At 43.9% G+C, this 16906-nt stretch overlaps 1 protein-coding gene across 5 annotated transcripts in view; it reads right to left on the bottom strand.

The window, feature by feature from the left end:
- Positions 1–16906, bottom strand: part of SMARCA2 (SWI/SNF related BAF chromatin remodeling complex subunit ATPase 2) — a 1363970-nt gene that overhangs the window by 1191608 nt on the left and 155456 nt on the right. For all 5 annotated transcript variants that reach the window (XM_069228509.1, XM_069228519.1, XM_069228497.1 and 2 more), the window contains exon 4: positions 15345–15686. In XM_069228509.1, coding sequence (XP_069084610.1) covers positions 15345–15686 — 342 coding nt within the window. The remainder of the gene's footprint in view (positions 1–15344; positions 15687–16906) is intronic.

A 16906-nucleotide genomic window follows, 5' to 3' on the forward strand; every position in this document is an offset into this window, starting at 1 on the left:
TAATCAAACAATGGAAATGCCCACCAGTCTACCTTAACTTTACATACAAGAGAAATCAATTGGCATAGCTAGTGCTAGCTTCATATAGTATTCTTCAATATCTGTTAAAATCGAATTTGTGTCTTCTGCACTTCCGCAGCAGTTTTTCTGGTAACAAGAAGGTGGCATTGAAATGCAGCAACCTACTGTTCAAATGTGGCTCTGTCTTCTTAGGTGCAATGCCATATATGGAGCAAGAATAATCAGGAGTTCGTCAACAGTAAAACCGAAAAGCTCTTGTAGGAGAGTCAAACATAGAAAGGCAGGACAGCAACTACTAACAGCAAGGCAGCTGAGTGAAACTAAAAGCCATCCAGCCTTGTGCAAGGACTGACTCAGAGAGACAGCTGAAGCTGTGGATTGGCAAAACCGCAAACATGTTACCATTCACGTTGCCCGATTATGTAATGGTCTGTCTTCTACTATGAAGTTACCATCTCATTTGTTTAAAAATGTGTTAAGAGTTGGATTTTGAATAGAGTATACAGCTTGAGGCGATGTACCTGCAGGGTCTCTGGTCGGCTGTGGCCCACATCCTAAACCGAGTTTTCGGCAGTATAACTGCAGGATATGTTAATTGAAATATAATATAACCTAAGAAGGAACAGATCCCACCTCATGTTTCTGAAGTAAGGTCCTGGTAAATGCTAATAACTCTGCTAGAGATAAAATAATTTTCGGGTGGAATGCAAGAAAAGAGTTCTTAAACTTCAAGGCATTGCTAAATCTTCAACACAATTTTTGACTTTTCTATTTGTGCTTCTCTGCGATATTATTAGAGAATTGTCTTTGCTACCAGAAGGGGGTGATCATTGCTTTTCCGTGGTAGAGGCTGACCATCTTTCTGCAGGGTGTTGACTTCCTAGAGGTAAAAATCAAAGGCTAAAAGTCTATTTTTGCTACAGGTAGTGTTGCTGTCATTAAGCTAATCCTGTGTTAAAGGCAAATGTTTGATGCGACTTATAGACGTGCCTGTGAAATATTTTCTTTGCCACGCCCACAGTTTTCCACCTTCCGTTTGACATCTGTGTGACAACTCTAGACTGACTTGCCACAGAAAGGGAGACTGTGAAACCTTCATTTGGCGGCAGTATCAGTACACCAAAAGGTCAGAGAAATGTGCTGCTACACTTATAACCGTATATGAAATGAGGAGGCTTTCACCGAGTCCTTCCACTGGAAACACTTTGCATTGTTTCTCAGAGAGTCCTTACTAGTAGCTGCTCAAAGCAGTTGCACTTACAGCATTTAAGACTGCACATCTCATTGTTCATCTGGTTGCATCCATCTTCTTCTTCTCCTCATCACCAGGATGAGAAGATGAAAATGGTACAATAGAAAGTATTTTCCTTATTGCACCCACAAAAGGGCCTGAGGAGGTCTCCTTAGGAACAGAATTCCTTGCTTTGTTGGTTTGAGTTTTTCCACCAGGTAGCGAGTTGTTAGCCAGGTGGATGATGCCTTGATGAGACCCTGAACAAATGAGCACTAATGTAGCGATGGCTTGGATTGTGCCACATGCATAGGAATTTTGAAGATCACACAGCCTTTGGTTGGGTGAGCTGCCATTGTTAAATTATGTTTGTCAGGATGAGATATCATATAAAGTGATGACATTGTTCACTGGTGGTAACCTTGAGGGTGGTGTGTCTCTGTTTGATAGTGTTGTGTGCTGGAATTTATCCCAAAACATGATAGGAGACCTCTTTGGCATCCATTCAGGAATACACTCTCTTCTTTGGTTACACTTCAATCTGGGAATGGGCTGGGATCTTCCTGTTCAATCACACCTTGGTGTCTGAGATCACTGCACGCTCTTTTGGGTCTTCAGTCCCCTGTACATAGTGTCAGGGACCTGCATTTCTCTGAAACTACATATCTTGGAGTTGCAGGTTCTTCTACGGCAGCTCAACATCTGATCCCTTTTTGTGAGACAAATTTAGTACAACACAACACAACAATGGATGACATACTTTGATTGGGGACATTCATTTCACACACTTTGAATCCCAACTAGGTGTAGGGTAGCGATTAGCCACTTGGTTCTGAAGAAATGCCTAAGATCCAATCCGGCTACAAGGCATTAAACATGTTGATCCTACATTACTCAATTTGAAGCTGTCAAGGTCCATTAATCCTTGCGACAGCACTGTTCTTTTTACTTTGATCTCTGTCAAGGGGACCACCCCATTAAAAATAATTTGGTATCCCATATGCAGTTTTAACCCACCTAGCACTTCACCCTACACTCATCATACCTCAACTGCACTCATAAGTGGCAAAAAAGGCTCTCTCGTCTGATCATGTGGATCCTTTGATACAGAGGATCAGCCCCCTCTCTGCTTCTAACTGACCGCTTCACATTTTCTATGGGAACAGCATCCCTTTCTTGCATAGTTATGACAACTTAGGTGCTGGACCTTTATTAGCTCCTAGTCCCTCTCTGTGATTAACCGGTTATGCAGAATAGCCATTGGCAGCCTGGCTCATTTTTTGCAATGGACTGGAATGCAGCCCTAAATAATTATAAGTGGCTGAGATGAATTGCTTATATTCTGGGTTGCTTTACCCATATGACCTGTTCATTATTTTATCTTTTTATGTTGACTTGCTCTATGTGCCTGCTGAGGGTTTTCAAAATTGCTTCATTGGTATTTACTTTGAGCTAATTTTACCTTCCTTTCCCAGTAGCCATCTCTTGTGGCATCGGAGAACACTTCCCCTTTATCTGTCTTTCTTGTACTACTGAGTCCTTTCTCTAGCTCTACATCACCCCCGAGCTCTCAGATAGTCATCTAATTTCTGGAGCTACAAGATGCCTTCTGTAACATAGATGCACAACAGCCATACAGATAATGCCCTAAGAAAAAGAGCAGTGTTTCTACACCATCTGCAAACTGGCTGGGCAAAAGGCCATTCCGTTTCTCCAGGTTAATAAGCAGTTTCTGCTCTTGTGTCACTCTACTCAGCTCAGCAATCTTTTTCCTCCTGATTTTCCTCCCTCCTAACATCTTATCCCTTCTCTCTACAGTGCCCTCTCCCGCTGTTAGTAGCTGCTCCAAACTAACCATCCGCAATTTTGTCATATTGCATTCCACTCTTTTTCTCTCTTTTCCCCACTGTCAGTGTAAACACACTATTATATCTTAGTCCTACGCTCAGGTTCTCCTCTCAGCCCCAGCCCAGCTAAAGTGGCCAACTCTTGCTTCCTCTACAGCCCATTTTTTCAATGATGTATGAAATAACCAAATAGAAATAAAGAAGGGATGCAGTGCCATGTTCAACCAAAATAGAAGATACATTTAATCATGTGGAGTGAAATAAAATAGATTAGATAAAGGCAGGTAATGTAATTCAAATATTACAGATGAGAAGACTTAGAAGGATATATAAATACAGCTATATCAAGGAGAATATAGTTGTCGGGTGCCATAATATAATATACATTTGTCATCAGAGACTGTATGGCCAATCGTAATGGAAGTGAAGTTTACTGAACAGCCACCCAAGCCCTCGTAAGCAGCAAGCTGGACTACGGCAATGCCCTCTACGCAGGAACCACAGCCAAACTCCAGAAGAGGCTGCAATGCATCCAGAACGCCTCTGCACGCCTCATCCTGGACATCCCCCGCCACTGCCACATCACAGACCACCTGAAAACCTGCACTGGCTCCATGTCAACAAGAGAATCACCTTCAAACTCCCCACCCATGCTCACAAAGCAGTGCACAACACCGGACCAGAATACCTCAACAGATGACTCTCCTTCTACATCCCGACCCGGCATCTCCGCTCGGCTGACCTCGCCCTCGCAACCATCCCACGCGTCCGCAGAACTACAACCGGCGGTAGATCATTCTTGCACCTCGCCGACAAAACATGGAACACTCTTCCCACCCACCTGCGCCAGACCAAAGACCTCCTTACCTTCTGGAAACTTCTCTGGCTGTTCGAGCAGAAGCAGCACCTACCTTTAGTTTTTATTTACTAAAGACAAGTGTAATACGTTAGAGGTATGATGCAGGAGCGATCCTATCCAAAGAACCTGATAATATAAATGGCAATGAAAACAAATGCATTGTAAATTATACTGTATTCTTTAAGGGTAATATTACACTGTGAATGAATAAATAGAAGGGGAAATAGGGAGATAAGATATAAACAACTTTATGTACAGATAAGAAAGGTGAGATCTTACCCAAAGCATGGACAGTGTTAATACCTTATCACAGAAAAATTGTATGTCAAGTGCAACTGAGATAGATGTTACTATATGTTGTGAATAATTGACTGTGGCCAAACAGTGCATTACCTCCAGCAGTAGCATATGGTATGCTGTGTCTGTACCTAGAAAACCAGCAATATATCATTTAGAAACCCTCCAGCACTCCAGGCCATCTGTATTGAACTACAGAACATACATTGTCTATACATCATGTACTTATATTCTTTATCTAGACGTACTCAACATGGATATGGTTTTGCTCTAAATACATTTGTTGAATTATTAATCTTTGCACTGTCAGAACCTGCTGATGGATTATGTGAGATAATTATTTCCGTTTTGCTGAGTTTAGAGGTACCTTATTTATTCTGTCATGCATAATGGTATTTAGTTTTTATGTCTCTGTATCTGAATGGGCATGAGGGTTCACATATCTTCCGAACTTTATTTAGCTTTTTTCTACTTCCTTATTCTTCGAAACACATAAATCTGAACGTATAAATCTTGGGAACTTGGCACCGACACCTCCTGAAACCCTTTCATGTCTACCTAAATTCGAGGTACTAATACCATGCCAGCACCATCTTCCAGTTACTAAAATCTTTACCTGACCCAACAAAGTAAGCCTTGGATATAATCTCTTATAACATTAATGATGAGCTCAGAATGTATGCTGTAGAAACAGTCTACTGTGGATTATATATCATTACCCCTGTCTTTTGAATAATCATTGGGTGTTCTTTACCCACTTTTCTTTTCCCCTACTTTGTTTCACACATGATGATGGACACATCTACCACCTTTTTAGATCTATGACTCACTGCATTAGGTCTCATCTATTTTGAAGCATGAGAAAGCCCCAGGCTTTCAGACGTGTAGGCGTCAAAGCCCGTGTTGGCTGTGTTTTATAAAAATCACTTTGCACTAACGGACAATCAGATAAATTGGGCTGTGTTTTATGAAGCTAATTTGCACTGAGGAACAACTGGACAAACTGTTTGACACCAAATAAAGTAATTCCTGAAGAACCAAAGATACTTATTTTGACTTTTACTTTTTGGCGGAATCACTTGTTTACTTTCCACAAGCTATACATGATATTGTAAGCAGGTACACTGAGCGGGCTGGGGATGTGACAGTAGTGCTAGATTACATAAGGCGATAAACTAACAGAAAAAGAAAAATCAACAAATAAACAAACCTATGTTTGTGGATAAACTACTGTACCAGATGATATCACAGAGTCAGTAGGAGAACAATGGGGGGATACAATAGGTGGCAGGGGGTTGGAAAGGCAAGGTTTGAGCCTCAATCACAGCCACCAACTTCTGGATCATTCACACCTAGCCCTCAATCTGCAGGGATAGCTCTGCACAACACTTGAGTCTTCTCAACAAGGTCAAGTTGTCTCCTCTAGCCCCTCCCGGCATCATCACCCTGTTCGTTTGCCGGGAGATTCCTACTTGTTCACAACCTCCAAACACAGTGGGGTTATTGGCCTACGGCAGACCCCAAATGCCTCCGCCGGCATCAAAGCTCTTTCTTCAGCTCAGGGCCTACCAAGTGACATCCTTGACCCATGTTTCCACTCTGCTCCCCACCACAGACTTCCAGGCCATGGCGACATCTCTTAGACATAATCAGTGCCAGGTCAAGAAATGTGAACCCTGCCTTTTAGGTGCCTGGCTGAGGGAAGGCACCCAAGAGACAGACGTCAGGAGTGGTTGTGAGTGACTTATTCAGCTTTAAAATGAGTGCACCCCAGAACCCAGAAAGTACAGGGCAGCCCTATGTCATACGTACAAAGTCGGCGCCAGTGCCACACAACTGGGGCATCCCCTCACGCCACCTCCATAAATAGCTTTGATCATGTGTGGCATCAAGTAGGTCCTGATGTGTGTAATTATCATGGTTATACTTGAGGAAGTAATTGTGAGAAATTTTCTGGAAATATGTTAATGCCCTTCCCCATTCAGTGTCAGTCAATTCCCTTACCAGCTGTGGTCCAGCCTGCCCGAAGGGTTTACTGGTCAAGCCGTTTAACGTCTTATAAAATCACATGACCAAATGACTGCCATAGCCCACTGTCAGCAAAGATGAGAGGATACTATGCGTCTGGGGTTCTGTCTCGTCCGCTCCCCAAAGGTCTCAGTGTTTGAGCGTGAAAGCTTCATAGTCGGGGAAACTGAACCATAGGCAGGCCAGTTTGCTCAGATAATTCCCTGATGGGGATAAGGTGGCGGGCTTGGAAGCAGTCTCCCAAAGTCACGATCTCCACCCCTGTCCAACAACTCAGTTTGCCTCGCCATGAAGAAAGTTAAGGGATTGACATGGAGCAACCCAACCAATGGGCGCTCAAGAGCAATCAGTGTTAACCCCCAAGTCCTCTTCACGCATCGCCGCCTACAATACACTGCTATAGACAGGACAATGCTCAGGTGGGGAATCTTCAGGGGAGGTCTGAGTAGTTTGGCCAGAAGTACCCTGTGGTTGGGCTCAGAGCCCATTAGACCAATCTTTGTCAGACCAACCCCATCCAGCCATCTGCTGATGGACTGGAGTTATGCTTCCATGTGATATAATTCACAGTCAGGCACTTCCTGGCCACCTTCTGGGGATAGTGGGTGACATAGGGTGGCAAGAGAGGCCGTCGTCCCAGATAAGTCTGTGGAGCAGAGCAAGCCATTGGAACCAATGCACCAAAACTCTTAAAGGGAGATTTACAAAGAAACAAAGGAGCCGTGGGAGTATGATCATCTTAGAGAGCGCTATGCACTCTATGATGTGCAGACTGAGTGACCTCCAAAAGGAGACACGTGACCGAAGCATCTTCCCCAAGTTATCCTCATGTAGATCCGGGAGTTCATGAAAGATTTGAATGGTCAAATATCTAAAGGTACATGGCACCCACAGTATATCAGGTGGGCAGGTGACTGGTCTGGATGTATCACTGACCATCAGAAATACACAACTTATCCAAGTTCACCCGGGGGCCCGAAAGTCAAACTCTTCAAGAAGCTGCAGCACCCAGGGAATGTCCCATTCACCATTCTGCAAATAGATTAGCAGATCATCTGCGTAGAGGGGGATAATGAATTCTGTACCGTCCACCGTAAACCCCCAACCTGCACCCTCCGCACGGAACCATTCCACTAACGGCTCAATGGCCATGGCAAAGAGAAAAAGCGACAGTGGGCAAGCCTGTCCCGTGCCGCAAAACACTTTGTAAGGCTCAGAAATTGTTTGCCATGTCCAGACTTGTGCCATGCGATGCATGTACAACAAAAGCACCCACCGTATTCAACTAACACCCAAACACATACGTAGCATGGTGGCCTCAAGGAAGTCCCACAGCACTGTGTCGAAGGTCTTCTCAAAGTCCACCGGCAATCACAGCAAGCAGGTTAGTTGCCATTTTTCCATTACAGAGGACAGAATAGAGCCGACAGAGGTTAAGGGACGTGTTGCAAGTTGGTATGAACCCATTTTGGTTGGTGTGGATTAGGTCCTGCATATGAGGCAATAACCAAGTGGCGAGGACTTTGCTCAGTAGTTTAAAGTTGGTGTTCAGAATTGAAAGAAGCCAGAAATCAGTGACCGTCACCCTGGATAAGAGCACCACCAGGGCAGTCCTAAACGTGGCCGGCAGCAAGCCAGACTGGAAGGCATCTGCATATACTTCTTAGTTAATTTGTTCGATTTGATTTCCTGGCCTGTAACAGGGTCACCCAGTCTCTCCCCCACATCCACAGGGAGAATCCTCTGGCCTAGGCCGTTCAGGAACGGGACAAACTTTTCCATGCAGTCAGCCTCAAGTGGTCGGTAGAGGGAGACAAAAAAGTCCAGAAACGCCCAGTTGATGTCCAGAGGGGTAAAGAGTTACCCCCCAGGAGGTCAGCATGAGGGTAATAGGGGCTCCTCTGCTTACAGGTTGAACAAGTCGTGCCAGGAGCCTCCCAGACGTTTCTTCTTCCTCGTGCACACAAACTTACACATTCCGTATAGTTGTGGCACCGGAGACACGCCAAAGCCACATTGTACCGCTCCTGGGTCTCTAACAGCTGCAGGAGGGTGACTGGATCAGAGCCCTGTTCGTTATTCTGCTCATGGAGAGGATACTGTAAGCTCATGAGTTCCCGGTCAAGGTCTCTATGTATGCCTACTGACTGGCCTAAGCAGCACCCTCTGACAACCCCATTCTATTCATCAACATGACGCCATCCCAGGATTTTCGGTGCGGTACTGAGTTACTTCTTCTGCTAAAGAGGCCCGGAAGGTGACATCTGAGGGGCCTCTGGGGGCAGCCGCCATGTAGGTATTTAAGCACTCTCCTCTGTCGGCAGCAACACCAGCAGGAGTGGGCTGTGGCCAAGATACTCTGAGTGGATGACAATCTCTCAATGCCAGAGAACACAAAAAGTGATCGATCCTAGTGTGAACTTGGTAGGTAAAGAATAAAAAGAGTACTCCCTATCTGCTGGGTGCACCAGGCATCCTCCTGGTCCCAATGTGAGCGCCAACTTCTCAAACAGGCAGCTACCCTATGGGTTGGCTCCCCCAGGGGAGTGGAACGATCCAGGGTGGTATCGAGTACAAAGTTGAAATTGCCTCCCAGAAGTATTGAACCCGCAAAGCTGCCCATGCTGAAAGTCTGTCAAGAAATGGAGCTTGGTCTTGGTTTAGGGGATATATACACTTTCCAGTACTATCTATTAGCCACAGAGCTATCCCTCCACCAGTACGTATTGACCTTCAATGTCAAAGTCAAACGTCAGAGCCTCAAAGTGAACTCCAGCTCTCACCTAGCTCAATGTCCCCGCGCAAAGGCAGAGAAAGCTGTGGCAATGATTTGTTCCCGCCAGCTACGCCAAAGGTGTTGCACCTCAGGGCTTGTGAGGTGGGTCTCCAGGAGTAAAGACATTTTAGATTTTGCTTTTCTAGGAAACAGTAGGTTATATCTTCAACTCTTATTCTAGACTATCACTTCCATTATAGGAAGTAATTAAGAAGTTTCCTCTCCAAGAGCACAGTCCCCTGATAAAGAATAACTCACAGTTTGGGTTTGGAAAAATCAAGCACAATGCAATGCTTCAAACAGCCAGTTACATACATATGTGCTCGAACAAAAAGCGAGTAAAGGAGCCTAAGATTTTATTTTTTGGTTAACCTCTTGTGTGCATGTGACATTATTAACCTCCCCACACAGGGCCCTGAATTTAAGGCTGTTAGAGCATTCCAAGTGTATTGTGATGGTACTCAACTGCACAACTAAAAGGGAAAAGATTGGTGAAGCCAGACAAATATTACTAGGGTCTGATTAACAAATCTTTTTTTCTGTGATTAAGTTTGTAATATTGTGTGAAATTCAGAAGTAAGTCACATCGAAGTCTGAAAAAGACACATCTACTCAAAGAAAAGTGCCTAACCCACATGTACCAGTGGGGTAAAGACTAAGATTCTCACGCTGGTTGAGTCACATTCTAAAATAGTAAATTCACCCTCAGTTTTTGAAAAATCACTAGCTACACTGTAGAAGTTTCGATTTTGGAATTTTTACTTAACACTGAGCAATCATTTTGCTGTGATCAATTATATCAAGCCTGATTTGAGTACAGTAACAGAATATCATGGAGCTAAAACACTGTGATACAAAAATATATTATAACCAAAATCATGTCATGGTAAGTATATAAAAGTAAGTATACATTTACTATACTTAACTCCACTTCTACATACCGTGGTGGTATTGGGTAGTTAATGATAGTGAACTTCTACTTACCAGTATATACTTCCCTTGATATTTTGGTAGTCGATATTTCAACTACCATTTCTCTGTTGCACACTATGTGTGATCGTGATATTTTGCTATACAAACATCCGTATACACTCTTAAGTTATATCAGGATTTTGTGGCATATGATCGTTGACCCCCCACTTTCCACATCATCAGTTTGGAAGTTGCAAAAGTGGAGGTCATGGTAGGTGTAGTGTCACAAACAAGGACATGGTGTCTCTCCAGCCTTAAGCCCCACCCCACATTCCCCTCACGCGACACATTCACCCCTGAGACAGCATAAAACAACAAAAATAAAAGTTGCAACTTCCCAACCCAAGAGCAGCCCATCATGGCTAATGGAGGGGAAGGGGTGCAGCGGAAATCAAGAACTAGACAGTTTTGCTGTCTCTGTAAGCACAGCAGGCACCAGCACTGTATGCGATATCCTCGCAAGGAAATGGACTCATTTGGTAGAAGGGATCATTAAGAGAAGGTCTTCTGCCGCCTCTGTGGGGTCACCTTCGGCAGTCCATTCAAATTCAGCAAGTCTGAGTCAGACTGCACTGAAGCTGTCTCCTGAAGCCTTACTGTCATTCAAGTCGGAGGCCCCCACCTCGGTAATCACAGCTGCTGCCAGCAGGGCCCCTGTCCTGTCCATATCAGTTTGCGTTTCTGTAGGCCTCGTTAGCCATCCATGCTATGAGGCCCCTCGTGAATGACTCCTCCTCTGGCACCGGGGCCACACTTCTCTTGTGTTCCCTTCAGCCAGTCAGCCCCTGTCCCATAGGCCTCCAGCCAGGACCAGGCCTCTTCTGGATCTTTACCTAAGGGGGTGCCTCCGATCTTGAGGTTGGCCGAGAAAAAGAGCAAGTAGAAGATTCCCCCTGAGTGCAGCACCCTCTTACCTTCTTGGAAGGAGGCTCTTTTGGCCTGAACGGCTGCAGTAAAGTCCAGAAACACAGACACTTGGCTGTTCCCCACTTGGAACGGTCCTGCGTCCCTCACTCGCTGCAGCAGTTTGGCAAACAAGGGATTAGGTGGGCCACCAGGTGATGGTGGACGGGCCAGGACCCTATTGGCTTTTACAAGGGCAAATAACAGTGTGAGCTGAGTTGGAGCAACGTCTGAGTGCCTCCAGGATTCCAGGAAGGTGACCATGTCTGAGCCCCTCAGTGCCCTCCAGGAGGCCCACTATGTGCACATTACTGCACAGATTGCAACCCCTCAGCATGTTCAGTGCGGTGCTCCAGCCGACACTGGTCTGTTAGATGTGTGACATGTGTTTGCAGGGCTTGGTGTGAGGGCTGTAAGTCCACCAATGAAGTTTTAGTGTCCTTGCCTCTGTCGGCCAGCTTATGGTGGTGAGCGCGAAACAGACCCAACTCCACCGAGATCATGCTGAGCTCTCACTGGTAGTCTTCAAGACCTCAATAGCCTCCAGAATTTTGTCCAGTGTAAATTGCAGTGTCTCATGGGGTGGCTCGAGAGGCGTCTGTTTGCGACAGGTCTAGCTGCGATGTCTGTGTTCCCTGGTGTTGTCCCTGGAACTTAGGTTTCAGTTTACCCATGCCGGGGTCCAGTGTCACTCACAGCAGGCGACACTCCTCTCGTACTTTTTGCATTGCCCTGCTGTAGGCATCCCAGTCCTCCAGCCTCAGGAATTCTGTAATAGTCCACCGCAGCCTGTAGTGCCCGGTAGGCCCACCTCACTTCTCTGCAACCTCCTGTAGTTTCACACCATACTCCAGTGTCAGCCCACTCCCAGGCAACTCCCTTAAATTACACCAGACAGGGTACCACAGGAGGGTGGGCCATCTTCAGTAGGTGGTGACTTAGTGGGCAGTGTGTCCTAAGTCACAGTCCTCACGGAAACAGGCATGGAGGACGTCCCCTCAAGGCACCAGTCTCCCACTCGAATGAAGGCACTGGAGGCAGGCAGGTAAATCATAGGCACAGTAATGTTCAGGGAGGGCTGTAGCCGCTGCAACAGTCCTGGGGCAAGTCACCGCAGCCTCCCTTGGAGGTGCCAGATGCTCACCACACCCGGAGGTCGCATTCCACACCAATCTTGTTGGGCCGACTGCCCTCTTCCAGTAACCAGGTAGCTCCAGCAGGGCCAACTAAAAAATACAGCAGTCCAGGGCCAATCTGCCCCACCAAGCACAATTGTCATAATCCTGGGGACGAGGATGATGCTGTAGGCCGTCACGCTGTCAGCCAGTTAGCAAGCCACAACTGGGCACCAGACACCTCATCATGAAAGGAGTGGGTTGGGGCCGGTGGGTGGGGTGTTAAGTACCCCAAAACACCATCGAGGAGATACCCTCTACTTAATTTGGTGTGCACGGGGTAAAAGGAACCTGGGTATGGGTGGAATGCAGCAGGATGTAATTAGGCCGGTGCGGAGCTTTGAGCTCACGCATCCGCAATGTTGACCATCTTAGCAATGCCCCTTTGAGACCTGTGGTATATTGGAACTGTCGCAATTTAGAGCAAATTCACACACTGAGAAATCTGTTTACTGGAAGAAACCACATTTCATGATGTTCAACCAATTAGTCTTGGAACTTTTTTATGGGGTAACTGAGAATAGCAATAAGCCTGATGAGGTTACCACATTTTTAGGTCCTGCTGAGTGTTGCAGTCACGCATCCATCAATAACAGGGTCTTGTGTTAGAAATCACCAATGTTTATTACGCATGTTACAAAACGTCTTTATCTCTGAATCATAGAATGCAGTCAGCCTAGTAATTTCTGTCTTACGTTTAGACTTGCTCATACTATGTGTTAGCAGGGTGCTGTCTCAATTATAGGCATTCTCTTTCTTGCTGTGACAGTATAAAAAAAATAATATCACCTTGATCTAAAAATGTGTTTATATATCCAGCACATTATGTATAAAATTCCTTATCCCCATTAAAATGTATACATGCCCTCATTAGTACCCCCAAAAGGGTGGCTTTAATCTGGGATCTTGCATGTGAGCTAGTAGAATGAAAAAGATTAACATGATGCCTCCTTGTGGTACATTTGTCTTCCAAACCTACCATGATTACTAGAGAGTTCAATATTCTAAAACTCAGTTTCTTTACTAAAAGTAAAGTTAGTTTTGTTCATTTGGCATTACGCTCCTCACATTCTAAGATAGTATGAATCCACATAATCAAAATGTTGTCAATAAACCTATCCAGTTAAAAAAAAAAAATCACAACAGTCAAAGTGCCAGCCCACTGGCTCCACACACTGCTGCAAGGCTGAGAGACCAAATTCATGATCGATGTTTGTCTGGAGTAAGACAATATCTAATGTCACAAAGAGCATGTTATTGTCCCAATGTATGCCACCAATCAAATTCAGCAGATACAGGGTGTCCCTGATGTAGGGGGTTCAGTTGAATACAAACAGTGGAAGAAACTCATTTATAAACTCCTTTTTTGAGTGGCAAGTTTAATACAAAAGACCATAGGCCTCCATCGTAGAAATGAAGCATTTTTATGTATCTTTGGTAGCATATAAATGCAAGGAACGTTCGATTTTCTGGCTTTAAGATACATATATTCTTCTGTGAAAGCAGCCCTTGGTCAAACTAAGTTTTCATTTTCTGACTGATAGCATTCCTAATCCCAATTATTGGATTTTGTCCTGCTCCTAGATAGCTGTTAGTGTTCTGAAACTGGGAGAGTAGCTTTCTGTCATAGTCAGTATGTTTCATAATATTACCGGCCATATCTGATCCACCCAATAATGGTGCCCTTATTATGCAATTCCTGTAATGCTCGTTCTTCAGTTCATGTAGGGTTATCATTAATAAAAATGTACGTTTACTTTCTATTTGGTTTTCCAAATTTTCCAAATCTTTGTTAAATGCCTTCAGGAAATGTTACCCACAATCAACTGTAGATTCTACCCTGAGGCAACTATCAATAGTAATGTCACCTCCTATTTCTAAATCAGTTAGTAACTGTGTCATATTAAGAGGATCCTTCTGTTCCCCTTAAACCCACTACTGTTTAGCATCCAAGACACCCTTCTCACCAAGCTCAGAGAGCCTTTCAGCTGTAGGTTTGATGACTATGTGAAATACACTAAGAACATCCTTGGGCTGAATGGCAATGTGACTAGTCTCTAAGAGAAATTCAAGAACTGCCTTTGGCAAGTGGTCCGCTGATCGGCTTGTATTTCCTAAAATATAACTTGGAAAAAACTGATGTCATTGTTTTTGGCACTTCTTTGACCTGATCTCCTAACTGGCTGCCAGATTCTGTTGGCTCCTACCAACACCATCTGCCTCAGCACACACATTTTCGACCAACACCTCACATTCAAAGCCCAAATAAACTATCATAATTCATCTTGGTTTGCTTACTGAGGATGAGTGATTAGGAAAATCCCACCCCTTTTCCCTGGCTCCACAAGGAACGTTTAGCCCAAGCGTTCATCAGCTCCAGACTGGACCATTATAATTCACTGTTAGTCTTCCAAGTTTCTTAGGGAAGACACTTCAGCTTACATAGAACGGAGTCCATGCCTCATTAATGGCCGAAAAAGCATACTCAAATTTTGCATCCCTTCACTAGCTGCCAATCCAGAAACTCTGCCTTTTTAAGATTCTGTTTCTGCCATGAAGCAACTCGCAATTCGTCTTAATTGAACTATATATTGACTACCTTTTACCTTTTCTCCCCTGCAGGTCACTTCGTTCCAGCACGTGTCAGTTTCTTGAGTTAGTAAATCATGTATCTGCCATGCTTGTTCTGATACTACGGCCAAAGATTGTAATGCCCTTCCAGCTACACTCAGATTTGAAGAACAGCTTTTCAGGTTTCGCTAACTACTGAAAATCCACCTTTCTCATAGATTTTGGAGTTATGTCTGTTCATTCTTCCTTAGCACAAAGTCATTGCCTTCTTGGGAATTTGTGCATTCTTTTTTGTTTAAAAAAATGTGATAGACCTATGAAAAATAAGCAGTTAAACAAAGATGAAAATATATCGAACACCCAAACAAAGCTGTAGAGAGCCACAGAGAGGACCCATAGTCTTGCGAAACAGGAGCTTGATGAACAAGAGCTCTAAAGTGATAAACCCCTGAAGTGATTTTTCCATGAAGCAGTTGAGAGTTAAAGGATATATTAATCTTTTAAATGCTCTCTTAAGTTCTAGGACAAACATGCTACTGGGGAAGGAATTACATTCTGAAGCAAGCAAAATGGTTAGGTTGTCATTTTAGAGATTGATGAAAATCAATTTAAACATTTTATGGTCATACTTCTACTCTCTTTTTTACCCCTAATGTTGACCTACCAGGTGGTCTGTTGTAGTTAACTGGAGGTTGGGGAGGTGGTGGCTGCTGCTGAATTGCAGGCAAAGTCCTCTTCCCCTGAACGGCAAGCTGAAGGTTTTCCGGTAAAGTCTGACCCCGAGCCAGCATTTTGTATGCTAAAATCTGAGCTCGAAGCTGATGAAGCTGAACAGGACTGAAAGGAGAAGGACCACGGTTTGGTTGACTGATAACCTGTGGGTCTCCTGGCATCATGGGTGCCTGCTGGCCAGGAGGAATTTGCGGAGGAGTTGGACCGCCTCCAGACATTGGACTGGAAACATGTTCAGGTGCTCCTAAAGGAGATGGGTGAGGAGACATGTACCCTGAAATATAAAAGAAGTATTATTGACATGTTCTCACATTGTATGAGTTTCATGACAAGCAAAATTAATATTTCAATCTCTCCCATCGCCTCCTCACGACTAAATAAATTCTTTAAGATATCTCATGTTAATCACCTTAACCAACCATATTAAAACAGCACAGTAACCATTAAGTCAGCCAGGTTCACGTTCTGAGGAAGGAGTAGGATAAGAAAGACATTTCAATAATAACATGAATATTGTTTTTTATAGAACTCTGGCTTTTATAGTTTTCCTTATGCTAGTTATAGCTTCTATAAAAAAATGAGTATTACTGTTAGCCAATGTAATGGTTCTTTGATAATCCGTAAATTATTAACCTTTACAGGGCCTTGCTCCCCTGTCGTGAATTGACCCGCAGTTCACATATAACTATAGAAGTAAGCACTGTCCAATTTACGGTATCACATGAGGGTCTGAAAGTGTGAAGGGAAAACATAAAATGGGTTTGACGGCATGCTAACACTACAAGTCCGTAAAACTGCTTCCGTTCAATTAAGTCATAAGAATAGTACTGAAAACACAAGTACTTTGTTACAAAAAAAGTTAATTCAAGTCATTATGTTTGAAGTGCACCAAGACCAAGAAACGGCATAACAGTAAGAGTTCGGACCAATACCCCAAATAATCTGAAATTAATCATTCAAAACTTGTCAGTTACAGACATAAATAAAAAAAAGTTTACAAATAAACGTATGTGAGATGATCCTAAAAGGAATCATAGACACCATAAGTATGTATGAGCCTATCAATATTCTGAAATACTTTTCATAAAATGAGTTTTGCTTTGAAATAGAGATAAAATGCTAAGTGAAACAGAGGGGACTTTCCTCTGTCACTTACCAAACCACAGAGGACACAAAGCTATAAACAGCGTTGTTTTACTAGCATGTGGCAGTGCTGGATTGCAAGGTAGAACTAGCACTAATGAAAAATATGACAATTACTGTGCAGTAGAATATCGACGCTATTGAATTGAATAACGGAGCCATCTTTGTCGGCCCAGAGTTCCATTGAATTGTTCATTTTCAGATTCGCAACGTTATTTTTTCTACCTTGAACAGTGAAAATGCAAAAAGGGAACTTAGTGTGACCACTGACCATGCAGATATTTAGTACCCAATGTTACTACTACTCCTCCTCTAAACATCGAAGACTAAATTTGCCAATTCCCCAACCTT

This window comes from Pleurodeles waltl, chromosome 1_1 (assembly GCF_031143425.1).
Source record: "Pleurodeles waltl isolate 20211129_DDA chromosome 1_1, aPleWal1.hap1.20221129, whole genome shotgun sequence".
Taxonomy (NCBI): domain Eukaryota; kingdom Metazoa; phylum Chordata; class Amphibia; order Caudata; family Salamandridae; genus Pleurodeles; species Pleurodeles waltl.